The sequence below is a fragment of the Salvelinus sp. IW2-2015 genome, linkage group LG5 (genome assembly GCF_002910315.2).
Source record: "Salvelinus sp. IW2-2015 linkage group LG5, ASM291031v2, whole genome shotgun sequence".
NCBI lineage: Eukaryota > Metazoa > Chordata > Actinopteri > Salmoniformes > Salmonidae > Salvelinus > Salvelinus sp. IW2-2015.
Genome location: NC_036844.1, coordinates 23,071,936 through 23,096,595, shown reverse-complemented (window position 1 = coordinate 23,096,595; position 24,660 = coordinate 23,071,936). Strand labels below are relative to the sequence as shown.

Genomic DNA, 24,660 nt, shown 5'->3' with positions numbered 1-24,660 from the left:
TAGACGGGAGTTGCCCGGGCCAGACCAGACGCACCCTTCCAAGCAACACAATCCTGTCGAATTAAACCCTCTCCTGTCCCGCATCACCAAAATACCCGCCGCGGCCTAGAAAACGTCTAAATCAGACAGCATAAGGTAAGAAATGCCATTTTGTATGTTAGACATTGTGGAGCGCCACTCCGGTGCCTTTGTTACAATGACACATCAAGTCATTGCAGCAATGTATAAGCCATTTAAAGCTCTGATTTAACCAGAACCGGACCGCTATATTCTTTCTATTATCATTATAGGCTACGTAGACATTGTGGACCGCCCTCCGGTGCCTTTGTTACAATGACGCATCAAAGCAATGCAGAAATGTAGAAGCCATTTAAAGCTTTGATTTAACCAGAACCGGACCGTTATATTCTTTCGATTATCATTATAGGCTACGAGATATATTCTGAAAACGACATTTGCAGTCAGTTCTATACTACCTGGGATGTTTCGTTGGTTGGACACTATTTGCAGCAACTTTAAGTGGGGGGGGGGTCGAGTATTTCCCTCCCCCTTCTGTTTATGGGTCCCCTATTTCGTCAATGTTGCTTTGTTGTTCGTAAATGTGCGTAATTGGAGTAAAACAGCCATCGTTATGAATTACCAAATGTTAACATAGACACAATGATTTAAATTGAGCTATGCCACATCATGATATCTGAGGATGCCATATATGGACAGAGACGAGAACGTGGATTAAATCATAGGAAAAGCAATGACATTTGCCAATAAAAGAGAACAAAAAGAAAAGCACGTCAAACTGAGGTCGGATTATATTTCCACGCACAATATATTTGATAACACCATTATTATATTAAGTATGTTATACTTTCATGCTGCCCCTGTAGTGTAAAGTAAACTATATTTTAAGAAACAGTAAATATTTTTTTTCAACATTATTTACATTTGTATAGACATTTTATATGTACAAACTCTAGAAAGATTTTCTTCTTACATTATTTCTGGTCACTTTTCATTTTGGAATATCAAAATATTCCTCTTGTTAATGTATATTYTTGGAAAGGCTGAGAAAGGGTGTGTCACACATTGCCCATTTGTTTAGGCCTACTGGGCATATCCCATCAACAGCTGGGCATTCTCTTATCTTTAAATGGACTTCGTAGACACCATAGTAGCACTCACAACTCTAACAACTGGTTTTGCGTGTGTGAGACAGAGTACTCTGGCACTCAGTCGGCAGGGGAATTGTTGTGTCTAAATCTTACACACACAGCTGTGAGAGGGCCCAGACCAAGGCCAGCTGTCTGACACCACAGATTTCAGCACAGCTAATCCCCATGTGACTCACTTTATCAAACTTTATCCACTGTTAGCTGGAACAATAACCAATCATTAGTGTGTGTGTTGATCTATGTGTGTGTGTCGATTCTTTAATCCGAGAGAGAGAGACCAGTATGTAGTATGTGTAGCATGAATGTGTGTGTGTGGATGAGTGGATATCTGAGGGAGAGGCCTGAGGGAGGAGCCTGAGTGGAGAAAATGAGTCACCCCTGAATCCTCCACTAAGTGCTGAGAAATTTCTCTTGCAAACAGAATTTTAGATTATCAATGCATTATGCATTGATTTGATTTTAAGACGTAACACTTGAACTCTAAGATCTGATCGATGAGCAAAAATTAGGGAACATCCAAGCAGAAAAATTCTAAAACATCCTCTCCTCATTTGTTTAATGTAATCAGTCACACGATTGGTTTATAGAAACAGCTATCAGTTCAATGCAGTGGATCAAATACAGCATCCCCACTTCCCAGTTTGAAGGCTTTGCAGCAGCCAACCCAGAAGACATCCCAAGCTTTTCTTCAGTTCATCTGATACTGAGYAAAGGGCTGGTTCACGGGGGAGGGGTGCACCGTGCATGCCAGCAGCAAGCCTCTGGGGGTGAGAATCCTGGAATGACTGACTCACTTTTACGTGGTTGTGGAGAAGAGGGAGGGGTTATGACTTGCTGAGGTCCTGAGATTTTGCATGGAGTAACTCAGTCTCTTTTTCCCATGTGCCAATGAGGCTGGGACCAGCAGTCACATGACCTGTTCTATTTATACTCCCTCCTGTGGAGTGTGGAGTCTACTAAACTACCCCCTCTGGGTCTCTGGCCAGTACACAGAGCAGATTATCATTAGAGAAGTGACTGAGTGTAGTTTGTGTTGAAACATAACATGCACATAGTAACCTCTGCTAGTATAGCCTAGCTAGCAGTGGCATAGTTACTTCAATTCTTTAATCATATGTTGCACAACAGTAATTCAAATATTTTTTCAGAATATTGACAATCTTAAGGGGGTTAGCCATCAGTGACGGAGTTGAGAAGCCACTGACAGAGTTGATAACATAACATGCACATAGTCTATACCTCTGCTAGTATAGCCTAGCTAGCAGTGGCATAGTTACTTCAATTCTTTAATCATATGTTGCACAACAGTAATTCAAATATTTTTTCAGAATATTGACAATCTTAAGGGGGTTAGCCATCAGTGACGGAGTTGAGAAGCCACTGACAGAGTTGATAACATAACATGCACATAGTCTATACCTCTGCTAGTATAGCCTAGCTAGCAGTGGCATAGTTACTTCAATTCTTTAATCATATGTTGCACAACAGTAATTCAAATATTTTTTTCAGAATATTGACAATCTTAAGGGGGTTAGCCATCAGTGACGGAGTTGAGAAGCCACTGACAGAGTTGATAACATACTCAAAACAGCCCCAGACCATTATTCCTCCTCCACCAAACTTTACAGTTGGCACTATGCATTGGGGCAGATATGGTTCTCCTGGCATCCGCCAAACCCAGATTCGTCCATCAGACTGCCAGATGGTGAAGCATGATTCATCACTCCAGAGAACACGTTTCCACAGCTCCAGAATCCAATGGGGGCGAGCTTTACACCACTCCAGCCAACGCTTGGTATTGCCCACGGTGATCTTAGGCTTGTGTACGGCTGCTCGGCCGTGGAAACCCGTTTCACYAAGCTCCTGACGAACAGTTCTTGTGCTGATGTTGCTTCCAGAGGCAGTTTGGAAATCTGTACTGAGTGTTGCAAGCGAGGACAGATGATTTTTATGCGCTACGTGCTTCGCGGTCCCGCACTTGGCGGTCCCGTTCTGTGAGCTTGTCCACCACTTTGATGACGTTTCCACATCACAATAACAGCACATACAGTTAACCGGGGCAGCTCTAGCAGGGCAGAAATTTGATTAACTGACTTGTTGGTGGCATCCTATGATGGTGCTACACTGAGCTCTTCAGTAAGGCCATTCTACTGCCAATGTTTGTCTGTGGAGATTGCATGGCTGTGTGCTCAATTATTATTATTTTTGCATTTAACCCTCGATCTTATCGCTGCGAAGGTCATCGCTGCGAAGGTRGAGTCATGCGTCCTCCGAAACATGACCCGCCAAACCCRGGTTCTTAACACCCGCCCACTTAACCCGAAAACCAGCCGCACCAATGTGTCAGAGTAAACACCGTTCAACTGACGAACCGAGGTCAGCCTGCAGGCGCCCAGCCCTCCACAAGGAGTCGCTAGAGGGCGATGAGCCAAGTCAAACCCTCCCCTAAACCGGATGACGCTGGGCCAATTGTGCGCCACCCTATGGGACTCCGGATCACGGTGGGTTGTGATATAGCCCGGGATCGAACCTGGGTTTGTAGTCATGCCTCTAGCACTGCGATGCAGTGCCTTAGACCACTGCGCCACTCGGGAGACCCTTGTGTGCTCGATTTTATACACCTGTCAGCAACGGGTGTGGCTGAAATAGCCAAATCCACTCATTTGCAGGGGTGTCCACATACCTTTGTGTATATATAGTGTATTTTTGCTTCTAAAAATAAAAGTTCAATATAAACAGTATGGAAAATTATTATTTTAAAAATCTCCAATAAAAACAACCATTCTATGAGATCTTTCAGCTCTCTAACAGAGTCAACTCTGTTGACGTTAGAAAGAAATCTGACGGAGTCAGCAAAATGTAACCTATTTGAACCAAAATGTATATTCTATTGTAATCTATCAGGCAGATGGAATTGACATTTTATGGTTGTGACCATGGTGATTCCAATATTGTTTGTTTAAATCTATCAAAGGTAGAGAACTTTATAGACCATGAGTGGTCTTGTTGCACTACATGTAATGAGGATATGAATAAGGGGTCCTTATGGTATAGATGACCTTGCTCATTCCTTATTCATTTAGGATTTTAGACAAGTCTTTTAGGAATCCCAGTTTTTAGAGAAATATTGTTTAAAGCCACAGAGGGCTATTGCAAGAAACTACATCAAATCATTTTTAAGTTAATATCCATTATTTCCAGTTTTTAGAATTTTAAACKGTTTTTTGGAGTTTGAAATTGGCATCCTTTGCTCCGGACAAAGGCATTTCCAGGCATAGTGTCTACACGTAAAATTAATAATATTGAAAGTATTTAGAAAATTCCCCCKAAAAATATTTTCCTCATAAGATTCCCCTTAATGTAAATGTTAAGCTCAAATAATGCAATTTTTTTAATCTACTATAAAAACAAAGTTTCCCTGCTGAACAAGGATTGTCCCAACTTTCAAGAATCSCTGAGCTAATTTCCTGCTTTTCTACACATTTTGCCATGAGGAATTTCCCGCAATGCAAATAGATGGAGGCATGGAAACACAGTGAGCTGCAGCTGTTGTTCTCTCTATCTGAGACATGATAATGCTTGTGGTGTTGGACAGAGTTTCAGCTAACAGCTGTTGTTCTCTCTATCTGAGACAATGATAATGCTTGTGGTGTTGGACAGAGTTTCAGCTAACAGCTGTTGTTCTCTCTATCTGAGACATGATAATGCTTGTGGTGTTGGACAGAGTTTCAGCTAACAGCTGTTGTTCCTCTATCTGAGACATGATAATGCTTGTGGTGTTGGACAGAGTTTCAGCTAACAGCTGTTGTTCTCTCTACTGAGACATGATAATGCTGTTGGTGTTGGACAGAGTTTCAGCTAACAGCTGTTGTTCTCTCTACTGAGACATGATAATGCTTGTGTGTGGACAGAGTTTCAGCTAACAGCTGTTGTTCTCTCTATCTGAGACATGATAATGCTTGTGGTGTTGGACAGAGTTCAGCTAACAGCTGTTGTTCTCTACCTGAGACATGATAATGCTTGTGGTGTTGGACAAGATTTCAGCTAACAGCTGTGTGTTCTCTACTGAGACATGATAATGCTTGTGGTGTTGGACAGAGTTTCAGCTAACAGCTGGTTTCTCTCTATCTGAGACCATGATTAATGCTTGTGGTGTTGGACAGAGTTTCAGGTAACAGCTGTTGTTCTCTCTATCTGAGACATGATAATGCTTGTGGTGTTGGACAGAGTTTCAGGTAACAGCTGAGTTGGGCTGATCTGTCAATATAGATCCCTGTGCGCTTGCTGTAAATCTGACTTTATGATCTGGTGTTTATGAAATGGTTATATATTAAACTGAAACAGGAATGTATATGTTGTTTATGATCCAGGGTGTGTTCCCTGTTTGCTCTCCACAGTGGCAAAAAGTGTAAAAGGACAGATACACGTGTGAARGAAAACAACATCAATATTACATTTTTAGATGATCATGATGGTTAAGAGACTTACTACCATGTCTTCATGTCAGAAAAGAGGGTAGAAATAATGTGTGGCTGTTTGTGAAATAAGTCAAAGGTTTAAAAGAGGAGACCGATGAAAAAGGAACCCCAGATTCTTTGGGTCAGGGTTGCATGAATTTTGAACCAACGACTTCTCTCTCCCAAACAAGGTCACGAGCGGATTCTTTCCATGGTTGTGGCCAGTGGGCTGTCAAGAAGAATGGCAAGGCCTGCTCTGATGCTGACGGTTAGTCATACAAACTGAGAAGGAGCCTGCTCAAACCGCAGTCTTTTTCTAAATAAATGACTTGGAGTCTAGAGTCGACAGGCACGCAGATTGGCCGCGGTGCAGAAAACGCAGTGTTTTTACTCTCTAGAACACAGCCTTATTTAGGTGCACAGAACAGCCTGTGTAAGCTGTCTGGAACGTTAAGTGTGGATCTAATTGATTCAGGGTGTGTTATGCTGTATGGATGTGGGCCTACAGTAATTGTCATTTTATGTATTATTATTTGAACTGTTGTGTTTTAGAAAATGGATGAAGTCACCACTTATCTTGATTAGTCACTACTTACAAAAGCTGAAAAAATATAGATGTCTGACACTTTCCTCTGTGGGCAACAACTTACGGGTCTGGGTGCTGTGGAAACAATGTGTGGCAGGGCTACTGTACAGGAACCAACTGAGGCATGATTGCCTGGCAGCTAGACAACTGGCAGACATTTTGGAAATMCTTTTCTATGGTCATTATAGTGACCTGCAAAGAGGATAGGAGGAAGGAGTTGTCTGCCAGTTAGACATTAACAGGATATGCTGCTAATGTCTTCAAAATCAAAAAAATGTCCACATGCCAAAATTACCTCAAGTACAGTAGGTGGTAATCTCACTGAGCGTAGGCACCCACTTGAATCTTTTAATAGAGCTCCTCTTGGCTTTTTGTTTTTTGATATGAATGAAGTGTGATATTTGTGGACCTGTCTCATTGGGCTGTGTGTGTGCACTGTGCTGTAGTTCATCTTTGGTCTCTCCCGGGGAGTCTCCCCTCTCTTCTCTACACACACTCATCCTGCAGTGGAGGCTGCTGAGGGGAGGATGGCTCATAATAATGTCTGGAACTACGCAAKTGGAATGGCATCAAACACATGGTTTACATGTGTTTGATGTATTTGATACCAWRSCACTWATTCRGCTCCAGCCATTACCACAAGCCCGTCCTCCCCAATTAAGGTGCCACCAACCTCCTATGTCGTCCTGTGGTYGCACCAGTGCTGGGGCTGTCTGTTCCAAACTGAGTCACAGCACTTCCTGTTCAGAGAGAGAAGGAAACACCCAGAGCACAGGGTGCCAATGAGTCATTACACCAACTGGACATTAATAACTCACTACTTGAAACATTATATCCATMGCAACATCTCTGAGTAAAGGGAGTGGCTCCCCTCTGCAAACTATACCCACAAACACTAAAGATTGACGTTTATTGTTTTTCACGAGATCGATTTTGAAAGAGTCCTCACGGAATAACCCATTTCTTAGCAGTAACTGTCTTATCCTAACTATAATTGGTTAACAACGATCTTCTATACATCATCCATACCTTCTAACCCAGTGTGTGTGTGATTTCTCCATGCAGGCAGCATGGTGTACCATCCTGAGTTTGAGAAGGCTGGCCAACAGGCGGGCCTGCAGGTGTGGAGGATTGAGAAGTTTGACCTGGTGGCAGTGCCAGAGAACCTGTATGGAAGCTTCTACACGGGAGACGCCTACCTCGTCCTCAACACCATCAAGCAGCGCTCTGGGAACCTGCAGTATGACCTGCACTTCTGGCTGGGTGAGGACAGAACCAGGAGCAGGATGGGTTGCATTACAAAGCCTGGTGGATATGATTGAGGTCATAGAAATATAATTACTAGAACGGGAATTTTTCTTGATGTCAATGTACTGCGATGGGTGGTCCGGCGGCCATATTGAGTGTAATTCTATCTCTATGATTGATGTACACAGGCAGAGTGCTGAGTCAGGCCCATTTTATTGTATTGATCATGCCTACTTTTAGGTAGTCTGTTAGATCGAACCTTAGCAGAATGTTATGGGAAAGTACTGAGTGAGTGATGCCCAAACTAGGTTCATTCATTGTACCGGTATGTATCAATTGGGTTTTGCTTTAGGGAAATAGTAATCTGTGAAATCTAGCAGACTAACCAGCCATTGGGGGTTGGGCCTCCATTGACAGACCAGAGAACAAAACTTTGTAATTCAGTGTATAACGTCCGTGGTTTCTCTGCTCCAGGCGATTTCTGCACCCAGGATGAGAGTGGAGCAGCAGCCATCTTCACAGTCCAGATGGATGACTATCTGGGGGGTAAACCCATCCAGTACCGTGAGGTCCAGGGACATGAGTCCAAAGTATTCCTGGGTTACTTCAAGGRTGGACTGAAGTACTTGGTGAGATATTATTTGAGATCATTTTCTTTTGGCATTATTGCTACAATCCTGTCCATGACACATGATATTGCTTTCATACCTCAGGCGGGGTTATTGCTATGCACTATGCAGTAGTCTATACCTGAATGGTTTTGGAGTAACTGACCTACTCAACCTTTTAATGGGAATAAAGTATAAAGTATTCCTCCATACAATTCCTAGAATTGGAATTGTATGGAGGAAATGTGTCCTAGAAATGTGAATGACTCCATTAAATATGTTTATTTATTTAACCAGGCAAGTCAGTTAAGAACACATTCTTATTTACAATGACGACCTACAGGGGAACAGTGGGTTAACTGCCTTGTTCAGGTGCAGAACGAAAGATTTTTACCTTGTCAGGGATTCGATCCAGCTACCTTTCGGTTTCTGGCCCAACGCTCTAACCACTAAGCTACCTGCATAATAACTGTACCATATAATTTGTCACTGTTTTAGAAAGGAGGTGTGGCATCTGGGTTCAAACATGTGGTCACCAACGAGGTGGTTATGCAGCGGCTGCTGCAGGTCAAAGGTCGCCGTGTTGTCAGGGCAACGGAGGTGCCTGTCAGCTGGGACAGCTTCAACCAGGGAGACTGCTTCATCCTGGACCTAGGAAGCGTGAGTTACCATCAGCCTGAGGGAGACAGTGTACTTTTAAGTTTCATATAGGACATGGCGTCATCAAACATTGGCGTCACATTTCAATAATAAAACGGAGAAGCATGCACAATGTAAGTTTTACATCTTGCTTACAATAAAATATAAACATTTAATAGTACAAGTACCCTTAGAATTCTTGCAAACTAATTCCTGGTCGATGCTGACCACATAATAATAATACATCGGATTTTATGCGTCTTTCAAAAAAAACAAGAACACTGTACAGCAAAGAGTATAAAACAAAACAAGAATGATCAAATAAAATGAATAAACGCTCCTTAGCTTATTCCTGTCTTTGTGTTGTGTATCCCTCATCCCACAGGAGATCTACCAGTGGTGTGGCTCCCAGAGCAACCGCTTTGAGAAGCTGAAGGCCACCCAGGTTGCCAAGGGTATCCGTGACAACGAGCGCAGTGGGCGAGCCCGCGTGTACGTGTGTGACGAGGGGGCGGAGAGAGACAAGATGATAGAGGTGAGATCATAAACAACTAAAGAACAGGAGGGTCTTCCTACTCTCTTTATCTCTCTKTATGTCTGTGATTTGTTGACGTCTATTATGGTGTTTAATGGATGTTTGAATGAACTCCAGCTGTGGTAAAATTATTGTTTTCTTTTCTGAAGTATATCTAAAAGGGATTTTCTCTGTGCATCTTCAGGTTCTGGGAGATAAATCAGACCTGCCTGAAGGATCCTCTGATGACATCAAAGCAGATGCCTCAAACAGGAAAATGGCCAAACTGTACAAGGTTGGAGAACAGTGAACAAACCACTGAAACAAACATCCAACTGGTCTAGTTGCATTATGAGGACTTTTCACATACACCTGTGCCTAACATAAGAAAAACACATCTGATCTCTCCTCTACAACTCTTCTTCTGTCTCTCCTCCTCTCCCCCAGGTGTCCAATGGCAGTGGAGACATGGCCATGTCCATGGTGGCAGCAGAGAACCCATTCTCCCAGAGTGCACTGGAGTCCAGTGACTGCTTCATCCTGGATCATGGCTCTGATGGCAAGATCTTCGTCTGGAAAGGTCTGTTGGGGTCACCCAATATCAAATATTATCATCAGCTGATTCAGCAAGTCAATTAAAGCACAATAGCTAGACTTGTTTTGGCATGGTATGGTTGCTTTCATGTCCATTTGGTAACACTTAAAGTGTAGCATTACAGACCACATTTAAAGAATGAGACATTGAACAGTGTCACATGATGAACTCCCACAGAGATAATGATGGAACTGGAAGGGGGTTCTTCTTTAAAAAGATAATGGTCCTCTGTTATCAACCATGCTGATAGTTATACATAGAAACTCTAAAGACTGAAAATCAACATCTAAGTGGTTTAATTAATTAAACCTATTTTTTTGTATTTCTCTTCCCTCTCCCGCGCACTCTCACCCAGGCAAAGAAGCCAACCTTGAGGAGCGTAAGGCAGCCATGAAAGCAGCAGATGAGTTCATCAAGAAGATGGGCTACCCAAAACACACCCAGGTGCAGATCCTGCCGGAGATGGGAGAGACGCCGCTCTTCAAGCAGTTCTTCAAGAACTGGCGTGACAAGGACCAGACAGAGGGCCTGGGCGTGGCCTACGTCTCCAACAGCATCGCCAAGATAGCGAAGGTGTCCTTCGATGCCGCCACGCTCCACGACTCCCCTGCCATGGCTGCCCAGCACGGCATGGTGGACGGCGGCAACGGAGAGAAGCAGGTGAGCGGACAAGAGGAAGGGCTGGAGGGGCTGGAGCATGTGTAGACAGCAAGCCTTCCATTAATCTTTCTTAGAGTAACTATCATGAGTATTGCTATGAGTAACTATCAACTTTACATAGTAGGTCTATTATACAGTAATAGCATTCTGTGAGCTACTGTGAGACAGTCATGTGTGGGTTTCAGCCCAATGCAGTCAAAACAGAAAGGATATTAAATAGTAAAACATATCGCAATCAAATGAGTGGGACATGATTATGCATGATACACGCTGTATTTACATATACAGCTTTGTTTCAGTAGCCTGCCACAACTAGGGGTTACATCATGTGTATGTTTATGTACAGATCTGGCGTATTGAGGGATCAGACAAGGTGGAAGTGGACCCCTCCACACACGGACAATTCTATGGGGGAGACAGTTACATCATCCTCTACAACTATCACCATGGAGGACGCCAAGGGCACATTATCTACATGTGGTAAGATAGACATTAAAGTAGAAAATAAACAGTAGAAACTATCATAAGAGATATTTTGCATACTAACTGGAGTCTTTCTCAGGCAGGGAAGTGATTCTTCCCAGGACGAAATTGGTGCTTCAGCCATCTTGGGTGCCCAGTTGGACGATGAGCTGGGTGGTGGGCCTGTGCAGGTAATGAGTGGGTTTGTGTATGGAAGTGGCTTTCTTTTCCCATTGCATATTCCTTTTTTTCTATACTTTCCTCTTGGCCTCATCTGTATTCAGCCCAGTAACCTCCTTCCTTACCAGTGTGTCCGCTCATTCTCCCTTTTCCTCCTCTCCCTCCTCCGCTCATTGCTTCCTGTCATTTCCTGACTCTGTTTTTTCCAGGTTGCTGGGGCTCCTATTACCACCCAGGTACTCCCCTGTCAGGGCTGCATGACTCAGTACATAGCCCAGGCATGGGGGACTTAGAATCTGTGTATTTAACTGATATGGCTCAATGTGTTTACAGAGAAATCAAACAGGACATTCCAAAGCCATGTTTATGAGGGAGTTCCCTTTGACCTCACTAATTCTGTTGCATTATCTATTTAACTAGGCAAGTCAGTTAGGAACAAATTCTTATTTACAATGATGGCCTACCCCAGCCAAATCCTCCCCCAATCCTGACGACACTGGGCCAATTGTGCGATCACGATCGAACACAGGCCTGAAATGATGCCTCTAGCACTGCGATGCAGTGCCTTAGACCGCTGCGCCACTCACGATCACTCTGACACATAATACTGTTCCCAGACCAGCCTATTTTCTGGCCTGCAGTGGGGGGAGAGAGCTCTCTTGCTTGTCCTTAAGAACTTAGTTCTACTCAAGCAAGGACCATTGCATGGGTTATCTAGAGGCCACCAGCGATTCTAGGTTGTCTTGTATGCTGCAGTTCTTTATGATTTAACTAGATCATGCCTTGGCTCTGTATAAGGTTTGATGCTCTGGGAATGTCTGTGACCATCTCTTGCTGTGTGTCTGTCTGTGTGTGTCTGTCTATGCCTGTCAGTGTCTCACCCTCCTGTCTATATACACTGTGAAAATGTTTGCCGTGCACTGCGTAGTTATGTTATTGATGTGTTTTAATGCATGACTAACAGTGATCCTAAGTTTGTGTAGAAGCCCACCAGGGTGGAAACTTCCATCACAAACCTGTTTATGTTCCAAGCAACTGTCCATGAAGTCGAAACGCTGATGACACAGGTCATCTCCCATACATTTGTAACAGTATAATTCATAGTCATGCAAAATAAACAGCATTTAGACTAACTTAATGCATGGAAATAAGTCGGCACAATAAACATGGAACCTTGCCTCAAGTTCTCAGTACAGAGGCTCCTTATTTCACTCAATATGCACCTAATATCTCTCTAACCCTTCGTCCAGCAGTCTCCAATTTTGGGAGAAAAAATCTGAAACTAGGCTTTGTGCAGGCCCACGCAGGTCCCAAACTTTCAGGAATGGTGTTGAGAGGAGAATAAACACACTCTTGAGTGACTGAAAAGTGAGATAGCCACACAGTCCATCAGCCTGGGAGGGGGAGAGAAGGCCACCATTGTGCTGGGGGATGACGAGGCAAGCTGGCTGCATCCAGCAAACAGGACGCCCTGCTGTCAGACAGCTAGACATACAGACAGGCGCACAGCATGCTGGGAGATTAGGGTAGGGAGCGCCATGGAACACTTAACTCTGTCAGAGTTTTCCTACCCTGTTGTTGTTCAGAGCTCACTGCTGCCACCCTGTGGGATATTATTGTAGACACATGCAAGGCTGCGTCACAAATATGTCCATAGATTTCCAGGTTGATGTAATTCAATACAATTATATTCTTCCAAAGATCCACTGCTTCCTGATTTTCTCTGCATTTGGTCTCAGAATTTGTTATTGCACAGATAATTATTTTTGTGAAATTATACAGCATGAATCACCATGATTAACAATGTGTCCAACTACTGTACATCACAACAGTATAGATGTTTGTTAACTAGTTTGCTCTGTGGTCCAGGTGAGAGTAGTCCAGGGCAAGGAGCCAGCTCACCTCATGAGCCTGTTCAGGGGGCAGCCCATGGTGGTATACAAGGGAGGTACGTCCAGAGACGGGGGTCAGTCCGCTCCTGCAGAAACACGACTGTTCCAGGTGCGCTCCAACTCTGCAGGGTGCACAAGAGCTGTGGAGGTGAGTAACATGGGGATAGTGCCCTGTTTTTATGAAATTAGCTACTCAACTGCACTATATTTAAATACATGACACTCGTGGTCATTTTCCACACACCATGTTTCATCCATCCACCTCTAGGTTGATGCTGTGTCCTCCAACCTGAACTCCAACGACACCTTCCTCCTGGTGACCCCAGCAGCCTCGTTCATGTGGGTGGGCCAGGGGGCCAGTGACACTGAGAAAAATGGCACCCAGCAGCTCTGTGACATTCTGGGGGTGACCTCCTCAGAACTGTCTGAGGGTGGAGAGACTGGTATGTACTGTACATTGTGGCAATGAACTTAGGCTTTTCTTTGCTCTGTGGCTGTCTGTAGCATGTCCTAACCAACTGCCTGCTGTGTGTCTCTGTGCAGATGACTACTGGGAGGCTCTGGGAGGGAAGGCAGCGTACCGCACATCCTCCAGACTCAGAAGCAAGGACAAGATGGACGCCCATCCACCCAGGCTCTTTGCCTGCTCCAACAAGACCGGAAACTTCKTTGTGAGTCCCATATTATTACTTTCAGCCGTGCGTGGTTAACCTGGTCTTTCTAATGCTCCTGGTTTCCTCCACCCAGATTGAGGAGGTACCTGGGGAGATGACCCAAGAGGATCTGGCTACCGATGATGTCATGCTCATGGACACATGGGATCAGGTAGATACAACACATGTGGATATGATTAAGTGTGGAGATACAGTAACACAGTGGATAACAGATTAATTTTAATGTCACTTTGATAATGTTCTCATACTGTTTTACCCACTTCATATGTATATTCTGTATTCTAGTCAAGGTTCATCCTATATAACTACTGCTGTACACACCTTTTCTATTCATATAGTGTCCATCATTTCTATACATATCATATACATGCATGTGTTTTAATTTTATTTCACCTTTATTTAACCAGGTAGGCCAGTTGAGAACAAGTTCTCATTTACAACTGCGACCTGGCCAAGATAAAGCAAAGCAGTGCGACAAAAAACAAAAACACAGAGTTACACATGGGATAAACAAACGTACAGTCAATAACAATAGAAAAATCTATATACAGTGTGTGCAAATGGAGTAAGGAGGTAAGACAATAAATAGGCCATAGTAGCGAAGTAATTACAATTGAGCAAATTAACACTGGAGTGATAGATGAGCAGATGATGTGCAAGTAGAAATACTAGTGTGCAAAAAAAGTAAATAAAAACAATATGGGGATGAGGTAGGTAGTTGGATGGGCTATTTACAGATGGGCTGTGTACAGCTGCAGCGATAGGTAAGCTGCTCAGATAGCTGATACTTAAAGTTAGTGAGGGAGATATAAGTCTCCAACTTCAGCAATTATTGCAATTTGTTCCAGTCATTGGCAGCAGAGAACTGGACTGAAAGGCAGCCAAAGGAGGTGTTGGCTTTGGGGATGACCAGTGCGATATACCTGGAGCGCGTGCTACGGGTGGGTGTTATGGTGACCAGTGAGCTGAGATAAGGTGGAGCTTTACCTAGCAAATACTTAGATGACCTGGAGCCAGTGGGTCTGGTGACAAATATGTAGCGAGGGCCAGCCGACGGGAGCATACAGGTCGGAGTGGTGGGTGGTATATGGGGCTTTGGTGACAAAACGGATGGCACTGTGATGGACTGAATCCAGTTTGCTGAGTAGAGTGTTGGAGGCTATATTGTAAATGACATCGCCGAAGTTGAGGATCGGTAGGATAGTCAGTTTTACGAGGGTATGTTTGGCAGCATGAGTGAAGGAGGCTTTGTTGCGAAATAGGAAGCCAATTGTGATTTAATTTTGGATTGGAGATGCTTAATATGAGTCTGGAAGGAGAATACAGTCTAGCCAGACACCTAGGTATTTGTAGTTGTCCACATATTCTAAGTCAGAACCGTCCAGAGTAGTGATGCTATTCGGGCGGGCAGCGATCAGTTGAAGAGCATGCATTTCGTTTTACTAGCGTTTAAGAGCAGTTGGAGGTCACGGAAGGAGTGTTGTATGGCATTGAAGCTTGTTTGGAGGTTTGTTAACAGTGTCCAAAGAAGGGCCAGATGTATACAGAATGGTGTTGTCTGCGTAGAGGTGGATCAAGGAATCACCCGCAGCAAGAGCGACATCATTGATATATACAGAGAAGAGTCCGCCCGAGAATTGAACCCTGTGGTACCCCATAGAGACTGCCAGAGGTCCGGACAACATGCCCTCCGATTTGACACACTGAACTCTATCTAAGTAGTAGTTGGTAAACCAGGCGAGGCAGTCATTTGAGAAACCAAGGCTATTGAGTCTGCCGATAAGAATACGGGGATTGACAGAGTCGAAAGCCTTGGCCAGGTCGATGAAGACGGCTGCACAGTACTATCTTTTATCGATGGCAGTTATGATATCGTTTAGTACCTTGAGCGTGGCTGAGGTGCACCTGTGACCAGCTCGGAAACCAGATTGCACAGCGGAGAAGGTACGGTGGGATTCGAAATGGTCAGTGATCTGTTTGTTACRTTGGCTTTCGAAGACTTTGGAAAGGCAGGGCAGGATGGATATAGGTCTGTAACAGTTTGGGTCTAGAGTGTCACCCCCTTTGAAAAGGGGAATGACCACGGCAGCTTTCCAATCTTTAGGAATCTCGGACGATATACGAGAGGTTGAACAGACTAGTAATAGGGATTGCAACAATGGCGGCAGATAATTTTAGAAAGAGGGTCCAGATTGTCTAGCCCAGCTGATTTGTACAGGTCCAGGTTTTGCAGCTCTTTCAGAACATCTGCTATRGGGATTTGGGTGAAGGAGAAGCTGGGGAGGCTTGGGCAAGTAGCTGCGAGGGGTGCGGAGCTGTTGGCCGGGGTTGGGGTAGCCAGGAGGAAAGCATGGCCAGCCGTAGAGAAATGCTTATTGAAATTCTCGATTATCGTGGATTTATTGGTGGTGACAGTGTTTCTTAGCCTCAGTGCAGTGGGGAGCTGGGAGGAGGTGCTCTCATTCTCCATGGACTTTAGTGTCCCAGAACTTTTTTGAGTTAGAGCTGCAGGATAAATATTTATGTTTGAAAAAGCTAGCCTTTGCTCTCCTAACTGACTGTGTGTATTGGTTCCTGACTTCCCTGAAAAGTTGCATATCGCGGGGACTATTCGATGCTAGTGCAGTACGCCACAGGATGTTTTTGTGCTGGTCGAGGGCAGTCAGGTCTGGAGTGAACCAAGGGCTATATCTGTTCTTAGTTCTACATTTTTTGAAAGGGGCATGCTTATTTAAGATGGTGAGGAAATTACTTTTAAAGAACAACCATGCATCCTCTACTGACGGGATGAGGTCAATATCCTTCCAGGATACCCGGGCCAGGTCGATTAGAAAGGCCTGTTCGCGGAAGTGTTTTAGGGAGCGTTTGACAGTGAGGAGGGGTGGTCGTTTGACCGCGGACCCATAACGGATGCAGGGAATGAGGCAGTGATCTCTGAGATCCTGATTTGAAAACAGCAGAGGTGTATTTGGAGGGCAGGTTGGTCCGAATAATATCTGAGGGTGCCTATGTTTACGGATTTAGGGTTGTACCTGGTGGTTTCCTTGATAATGTGTGAGATTGAGGGCATCTAGCTTAGATTGTAGGATGGCCGGGGTGTTAAGCATATCCCAGTTTAGGTCACCTAGCAGAACGAACTCTGAAGATAGATGGGGGGCAATCAATTCACATATGGTGTCCAGGGCACAGCTGGGAGCTGAGGGGTGGTCTATAACAGGCGACAACAGTGAGAGACTTATTTCTGGAAAGATTAATTTTAAAAATTAGAAGCTCGAACTGTTTGGGCATAGACCTGGAAAGTATGACAGAACTCTGCAGGCTAACTCCTCCCCCTTTGGCAGTTCTATCTTAACAGAAGATAGATGGAATGGGATGGAAATCTCAGAATTTTTGGTGGCCTTCCTAAGCCAGGATTCAGACACGGCAAGGACATCAGGGTTGGCGGAGTGTGCTAAAGCAGTGTTTTACTCAAACTTAGGGAGGAGGCTTCTGATGTTAACTTCTTGCGGGATCATTTTCGTAAACAACCGCTGAATTAGAGCGGCAAATTAAAAAAAAATACAAAAAATATTTCTAATCGTGAAATCACAAGTGAAATATACCAAAACACAGCTTAGCTTGTTGTTAATCCACCTATCGTGTCAGATTTTGAAAATATGCTTTACAGCGAAAGCAATCCAAGCGTTTGTGAGTTTATCAATCACTAGACAAAACAGTAAGAACAGCTAGCCTCAAATTAGCTTGGTCACGAAAGTCAGAAAAGCAATAAAATTAATCGCTTACCTTTGATAATCTTCGGATGTTTGCACTCACGAGACTCCCAGTTACACAATAAATGTTATTTTTGTTCGATAAAGATTAGTTTTATAACCAAAAACCGCCATTTGGTTTGCGCATTATGTTCAGAAAACCACAGGCTCGTTCCGGTCCTGAAAGGCAGACAAATTCCAAAAAGTATCCGTAATGTTCGTAGAAACATGTCAAACTTTTTTTTATAATCAATCCTCGGGTTGTTTTTAACATACATAATCGATAATATTTCAACCGGACGGTAACCTATTCAATACTACAGAGAAAGAAAATGTCGAGCTACATCTCTCGCGTGCAGGAACTAATCAAAAGACACCTGATGCGTTTTGAAAAATCTCGCTCATTTTTCAAAATAAAAGCTTGAAACTATGTCTAAAGCCTGGTCACAGCCTGAGGAAGCCATTGGGAAAGGAATCTGMTTGATACCCCTTTAAAATGGAGGGGCAGGCAACGGAACAGGGATTTTTCCAAATAAAAGGCACTTCCGGGTTGGATTTCCTCAGGTTTTCGCCTGCAAAATCAGTTCTGTTATACTCACAGACAATATTTTGACAGTTTTGGAAAGTGTTAGAGTGTTTCCTATCCTAATCTGTCAATTATATGCATATTCTAGCATCTGGACCTGAGAAATAGTCTGTTTACCTTGGGAACGTTATTTTTCCAAACATAAAATTTCTGCCCCCTAGCTGAAAGAAGTTAACATGCGTGAAACCAAGGCTTTTACGGTTACATAAGTCAACAAATGAGTGCGCATGGGGACACACAGGGCCTGGGTTAACCTCTACATCACCCGAGGAAGAGTAGGATGAGGGTATGGCTAAAGGCTATCAAAACTGGTCGTCTAGTGCATTGGGGACAGAGAATAAAAGGAGCAGATTTCTGGGCATGGTAGAATAGATTCAGGGCATAATGTACAGACAGGGGTAGGGTGCGGGTACAGTGGAGGTAAACCTAGGTGACGATGAGAGAGGTTGCATCTCTGGAGGCACTAGTTATGCTAGGTGAGGTCACCGCATGTGTGGGATGTGGGACAAAAGAGGTATCTGAGGCATGTTGAGTGGGGCTAGGAGCTCCGCAGTAAAATAAAACAATGATAACTACACTAAACAACAGTATACAAGGCATATTGACATTAGAGAGAGACATACAGCGAGCCATAAAGCAATCACAGGTGTTGATTGGGACAGCTAGCTAAGACAACAACGGGTAAGACAACAGCAGCTAATCAGCTAAGACAACAACAGGTAAAATGGCGATGAATGGGTAGAGAGGGTCAGTTAACTACACACAGGACCTGAGTTCGAGGCTGGGGCCGACAGATAAACAAAATGGAGTACTGTGATTTAATGAACAGTCCAGCAGGCATCAGCTATGTAGCCAGGTGATCATAGGGTCCAGTGAACAGCAATAGATGAAACAGGGAAGCCATTAGGTAGTCGTTACTACGCTAGCAAGCAGGAGACACGGCATTCAAAAAGATAGCAGGCCGGGGCTAGCAGAAGCGTCTTCACCGACGTCCGGCAAATGCCGGTTGAGGGCACAACGGACGGAATTACGTCGGCAGACCAGTCGTGATGGATCGGCGGGGCTTCGTGTCGAGAAAAGGTCCAGGCCAATTGGCAAAAGAGATATTGTAGCTGGAGTAATTTCGTTTGCTGGCCGGGCTCGAGGCTAACTGGTGCTTGCTTCGGTACAAGGGCGTTAGCCACTATTGCCACTCGGTAGCAGCTAGCTAGCTGCGATGATCCGATGCAAAGGTCAAGAGCTTATGGCAGGAATCCAGTGATGTAGTGGAAAAAAGCAGTCTGGTATGCTCAGGGTTGATATCGCTCTGTGCAGACTGGTGGGTATTATCCAGGCTAAAAGTGGCTGGTGTCTGAGCTAAAGGTAAAGGCCGCTAGCAGTGGCTAACAATGACTAAATAGCTAGTAGCTAATTAGCTGGTTAGCATCTGATGGCTAGCTTCTGATGAGGTTCTAGCTATAAGGTCTAAAAATAGCATATTCCTATCACATTGGGTGAGGCGGGTTGCCGGAAGGTATATTTAATTTAAAAATGGAAAAAGAGATTGAAATATATACAAAAAAGACTAACACATTTTTACACGGGACAATGACAAACACGTCTGCACTGCTACGCCATCTTGGATCAAGTGCATTCGGAAAGTATTCAGACCTTCTCTTTTTCCACATTTTGTTACGTTACAGCCTTATATGCCCAGGGTCCCCGTGAACGGGCCTTAGGCATGCTGCAAGGAGGCATGAGGACTGCAGATGTTGTCAGGGCAATAATTTGCGATGTCCATACTGTGAGACGCCTAAGACAGCGCTACAGGGAGACAGGATGGACAGCTGATCGTCCTTGCAGTGTCAGACCACGTAACAACACCTGCATAGGATCGGTACATCCGAACATCACACCTGCGGGACAGGTACAGGATGGCAACAAAAACTGCCCGAGTTACACCAGGAACGCACAATCGATCCATCAGTGCTCAGACTGTCCGCAATAGGCTGAGAGAGGCTGGACTGAGGGTTTGAGGACAACAAAGTCAAGGTATTGGAGTGGCCATCACAAAGCCCTGACCTCAATCTCATTGAAAATTTGTGGGGAGAACTGAAAAAGCGTGTGCGATCAAGGAAGCCTACTAACCTGACTGGTGATCCTAAGTGACCTAAGAAAGATTATTTTTACTAGGATTAAATGTCAGGAATTGTGAAAAACTGAGTTTAAATGTATTTGGCTAAGGTGTATGTAAACTTCCGACTTCAACTGTAGTTTACTGTGTGGCCAGGCTCGTCTCGAGGGCCCACTGATAGCATCGACTCTTCTTGACCCGGGCAATTCCATGCGAGGTGTCTCCGGGAGCCACACTCAAAACACCTCCTTTGGTCTTCATCCACCTGGAGTCGGCGGCGGCGGGTCGACTCTCRCCCGGCTGTCTCTCCGCGGGTCTACAGTACTTTAGCCTGGCTGACTGTCAGATTGGGGAGTACGGTGGTGGGGTCATCCATCCGTCCCCTCCGACGGCTCCCGGACTCAGCCTGCGTCTTGTTCAGCAAGGCCTCAGTATTCTGTTGCGTCTCCARGTTTCCCAAGAGGTCCTCCAAGGTCAGTGGCGCGCATAGGTGCCCTCTTCATGTCATGAGATAACGCCCGTAAGAAGTGATCCATGAACACTTTGCTGATAACGGGGAGGTTGTACCCGTAGCGGCTGAGCTGCCTTTTCGGTCTTTGAGGTCATAATATGCCTTTTGGGCGTCTCCGGACAGGAATGGTGCCAGCAGACTCACCCACTTTGCCTTGGGCCATCCCTCCCGAAGTGCTGTCCATTCAAACGTGCAGAGGTAGGTCTCGATGTCGTCATCTTCCATTAGCTTGATTAAAAACTGACTGATTGGGATGCAATTCGGTCTGCATTTCTCCTCGCAGCTTCCTGACTTCCTCAAGCTGTCTTCTGTAGACACTGTTCTTCCAGCGTTCGTTCTTGTCTGTACTGTTGCGCTTGTTGGGCCCGAACTAACTGAGCTATCAACTCGTCCATGCTGATACTGCGTAAACGTCAACCCTGGTCTGTCAACTTGCCCGCATTCTCAAACACTTGTGGCAGACCAAGGGGTTTGATCAAGACTTTTACACAGATCAGGCACGGACATAAATGAAACTGATGTAACTGATGTATTTAAAACAATAAAGGAAAAGAAAAGAAGCCAGTCTCCTCCAGGAGACCTGTTCCGGGTTACCACCTTCTGGGCTCTGGGGAATGCTGTCTACTCTGGTGTAGAACACCGAGCCCCTCGGTTCTGGAAGACCGTGAGCACGTCAATCTGGTAGCAACCTCTCACTACCTCCAACCCTCCCGTTTGCTGCCCTCCTGGTAGCTTTATGGGCCCCGTATGGTTGGTGAGCAATCAGCCCCTTGGTTACTCACCAGCTTCAATCAGCCCCAATTAGTCTTGGCCGGAGGACCCGTCGGGATCTGGCACATCCAGCATAGGGAGCCACCGCTGCGTGATGTAGACTCTCTGTCACCAGGCCTCGATGAGTCTCCCCCTGGTGGCTTGTCCGCGGTACACCACAGTATTGTTAGGTATTACTGTTGGAACTAGGAGCATAAGCATTTCACTACATCCGTGACAACATCTGCAAAATATATGTACACGACCAATGAAATTGATTTGAATTGCTGTATGTAGTCTAATGTAGGTTGAATATCCTCTTCTAGGTGTTTGTCTGGATCGGGAATGAAGCCCATGAAGAGGAGAAGACTGAGGCTATGGCCTCCGGTAAGTGAATATGAAAAACTGTTGCTTAATTTAATTATTCATTCATTATCATCTAGACTGTTTTCCATAGAGAATGTACATGGCATGCTGCCTTTTGAGTGCATTACTCATGTCATGACCAAAATAATTTGGTTGAGAAGTTTACCACTGGGAAAACTGCCCTCTATAGAACCCTAATTTAATCCCCTCCTCCCTAGCTGTGCGTTACATTGAGTCAGACCCTGCCAACCGTGACCACAGGACGCCCATCGTGAAGATCAAGCAAGGGTTCGAGCCGCCCACGTTCACCGGCTGGTTCCTGGGCTGGGACCATGAGTACTGGACCAGCGACCCCCTGGAGCGTGCCATGGCTGAGCTGGAGCTCTGAACCCTCACCTTTAACCCTGCTGCCTGACTCTAACACACACACTGAGCAGCTCCAGTCATGAGACTTTCAATGGTTGAACCCTTTATGCCCTGCCAACCTCCTTACTTCTGAGTGCCAGAGGGAGAAGGATGCTTTTTGTAAAAATAAAAAAAGATATATCGAGAGAGTAGAACAGGCTTTCATACACCTGTTGAGCTGACACAGAGCACTGGTGCACTATATTAATCTCTCCTGGTAATACTTTTATTAGCTTTTATACATATGCAAATAAGCATGTAAGTGACCAATAATAAGGGCTTAAATAGAACCGCAGGCTTAGATAAGGGAATCTGCATGAATATTTAAATATATTTTATGTGTGAGATATGCTATAAACTTATTTCTACGATGTCAACAGTAGACTGTTTCTCGCTATTCAGAATCTCACAATTTCAACATGAAGAACCTAGCATATTACATTGAACAAAAATATAAACGCAACATGTAAAGTGTTGGTCCAATGTTTCATGAGAATGAAATAAAAGATACCAGAAATGTTCCATTCYCACAAAAAGCTGAGGAGTATTTCTGTCTGTAATAAAGCCCTTTTATGGGGAAAAACTAATTCTGATTGGCTGGGCCCATGGCTGCACCCCTGCCCAGAAATCCATAGGTTAGGGCCTAATGAATTTATTTAAATTGACTTTCCTTATGTGAACTGTAACTCAGTAAAATCTTTGAAATTGTTGCATGTTGCGTTTATATTTTTGTTCAGTATACAATCCTCTGAACCAGAGGCAGGGAGTAATGCAGAAAAACACACTGCCAGACATAACCCCACCCAAGTAATAAAACCATTATAGCCTTAATCTATAATACTTCATGTTCAGTATGAAGTTACTCGTCAATGCAGTGGTTCTCTGCCATAATGGAAAGGAATGCAGGGGAGAGGGACTGAACCAGGCCAGTTTTGTTTTTATTTGGTGTGTCACAACAGGAGCACCCTTCATTTCTTTAATTGTTTTATTTATTTAACCTTTAACTAGGCAAGTCAGTTAAAAACAAATTATTATTTACAATGACGGCCTACCCACAGCTGTCAATGGTTTTCCCAGGCCTTAGTGCTTCTATTCTAGGTGTCTCACTCCTCTCCTCACTGGTCAGTGCATGTTGGCCTGTCTCTGTCTACAGCCTTACAATGTGGTTCTTCATCGGGAACCCAAAGCTTTGCTGCTATAACTCTCATTAGCCACCACATCACACCTGTCAATTCTTTTCCCCAATTGTTTCAATAAAAAACCCTATGTCAATGACACTAGATGTGTTGAGAGTTGTCTACATCGTATACCATTTCAAGTGTGTATATACTTTTTATTTAAAGGTTGAATCATAGTGGAAAGAACACGCTACAGCTTTGAAGGTAACACTAACATACAAGTTCATGTTTTGTAGTACAGGTTAATGATGTGGATATGAAAATATTAACTTGATATAGGGCTGTGCGATATGGCCTAAAAGTAATATCTACATTTTTTTCAGAGATTTGGACAATTCACAATATATATCTTGTTTTTCTCTAAACAAATTTTTAAAAAGGCCAAGACATAATTCTTAACTGAATTTTCTTCATTAAAATAAAAAAATATATACAAGGGCTCAAGGCCTATTTGTGCAGAACAAATGAAGACACCCACACGTCTATTCTATTGTTTAGGAATGGTTGACCACTAGCTGTTTGAATATTTAATTTATATAATTAATTTAGTTCATTTGTTATAATTAAAACAGCCTATGGTTATTTGTTATTGGATTGGCAGAATGACAACTACTAACACATTAATTAGCCTACAGCTGGCCTGAACACGTTTTTGAATGTGCTTTAATTATCCAATGTCACACTTACCGATGGCGAGCCTGTGTCCAAAACACTGCAAGCCGGTCCAGTTGTTCAAGCGCAATGCTTTTATCATGTTGCTCCTGCTGTCAGTTGTCATGTACACCTGTTGTTCTTCGTTCATCTTCCACGATGCCACAGAGTCTTTGAGACCCTGGGCCATTACTTCACCCGTATGATCATCGGGGAAGTAATCTACGGCTTGGCAGCTAATATTTGTGGTAAACTGTACTGATCAGTTATAAAGCATGACTTTTCTACTGTAAAGACTGGAACCATATCTTTTGCCATGTACTAGGCCAATGCATCCGTTCTCCTTCCACCTCAAACGTTTCTTGTCATAAGGGATTACGTTAGTCTCACGTATTCCTCCCATTCCACCGCGTTTCAGTTGCAGGTGATGGAAGGGGTTGGTTGTGCTGCTCCTTTTCGTAGCGATTCTCTTTCGACACATTTTGCACAGGACATTTGTTTGCTTAACATCAGACCTCTTAAACCGGAACCCCTTCCATATGACAGAAAAAATATTGCAGCCCTTTTTGGGGATGATTTCATCCTCACGAGAGTGAGCTAGCTTCCTCACTTTCCATGTTGGTGGAACTCTTACCGCCGCTACACTTCTCCGGCGTAGTTACAACTT

At 44.2% G+C, this 24,660-nt stretch overlaps 1 protein-coding gene across 2 annotated transcripts; it reads left to right on the top strand.

Annotated features, from left to right (window-relative positions):
* Nucleotides 1-22,751, top strand: LOC111964079 (gelsolin). Of its 2 annotated transcripts, XM_023987770.2 has the most exons (17): nt 1-135; nt 7,278-7,475; nt 7,935-8,089; nt 8,567-8,728; nt 9,093-9,242; nt 9,427-9,516; nt 9,669-9,801; nt 10,172-10,476; nt 10,823-10,956; nt 11,039-11,129; nt 11,328-11,354; nt 12,988-13,158; nt 13,279-13,453; nt 13,554-13,681; nt 13,758-13,835; nt 21,720-21,780; nt 21,978-22,751. In XM_023987770.2, the coding sequence occupies exons 2-17, from the start codon at nt 7,283-7,285 to the stop codon at nt 22,145-22,147; spliced, it is 2,223 nt and encodes a 740-aa protein (XP_023843538.1). In that variant the 5' UTR covers nt 1-135; nt 7,278-7,282; the 3' UTR covers nt 22,148-22,751. The 2 variants fall into 2 exon arrangements, with proteins under 2 accessions (XP_023843538.1, XP_023843539.1); XM_023987771.2 differs by lacking the exon at nt 11,328-11,354.
* Nucleotides 22,752-24,660: the final 1,909 nt, after the last annotated feature.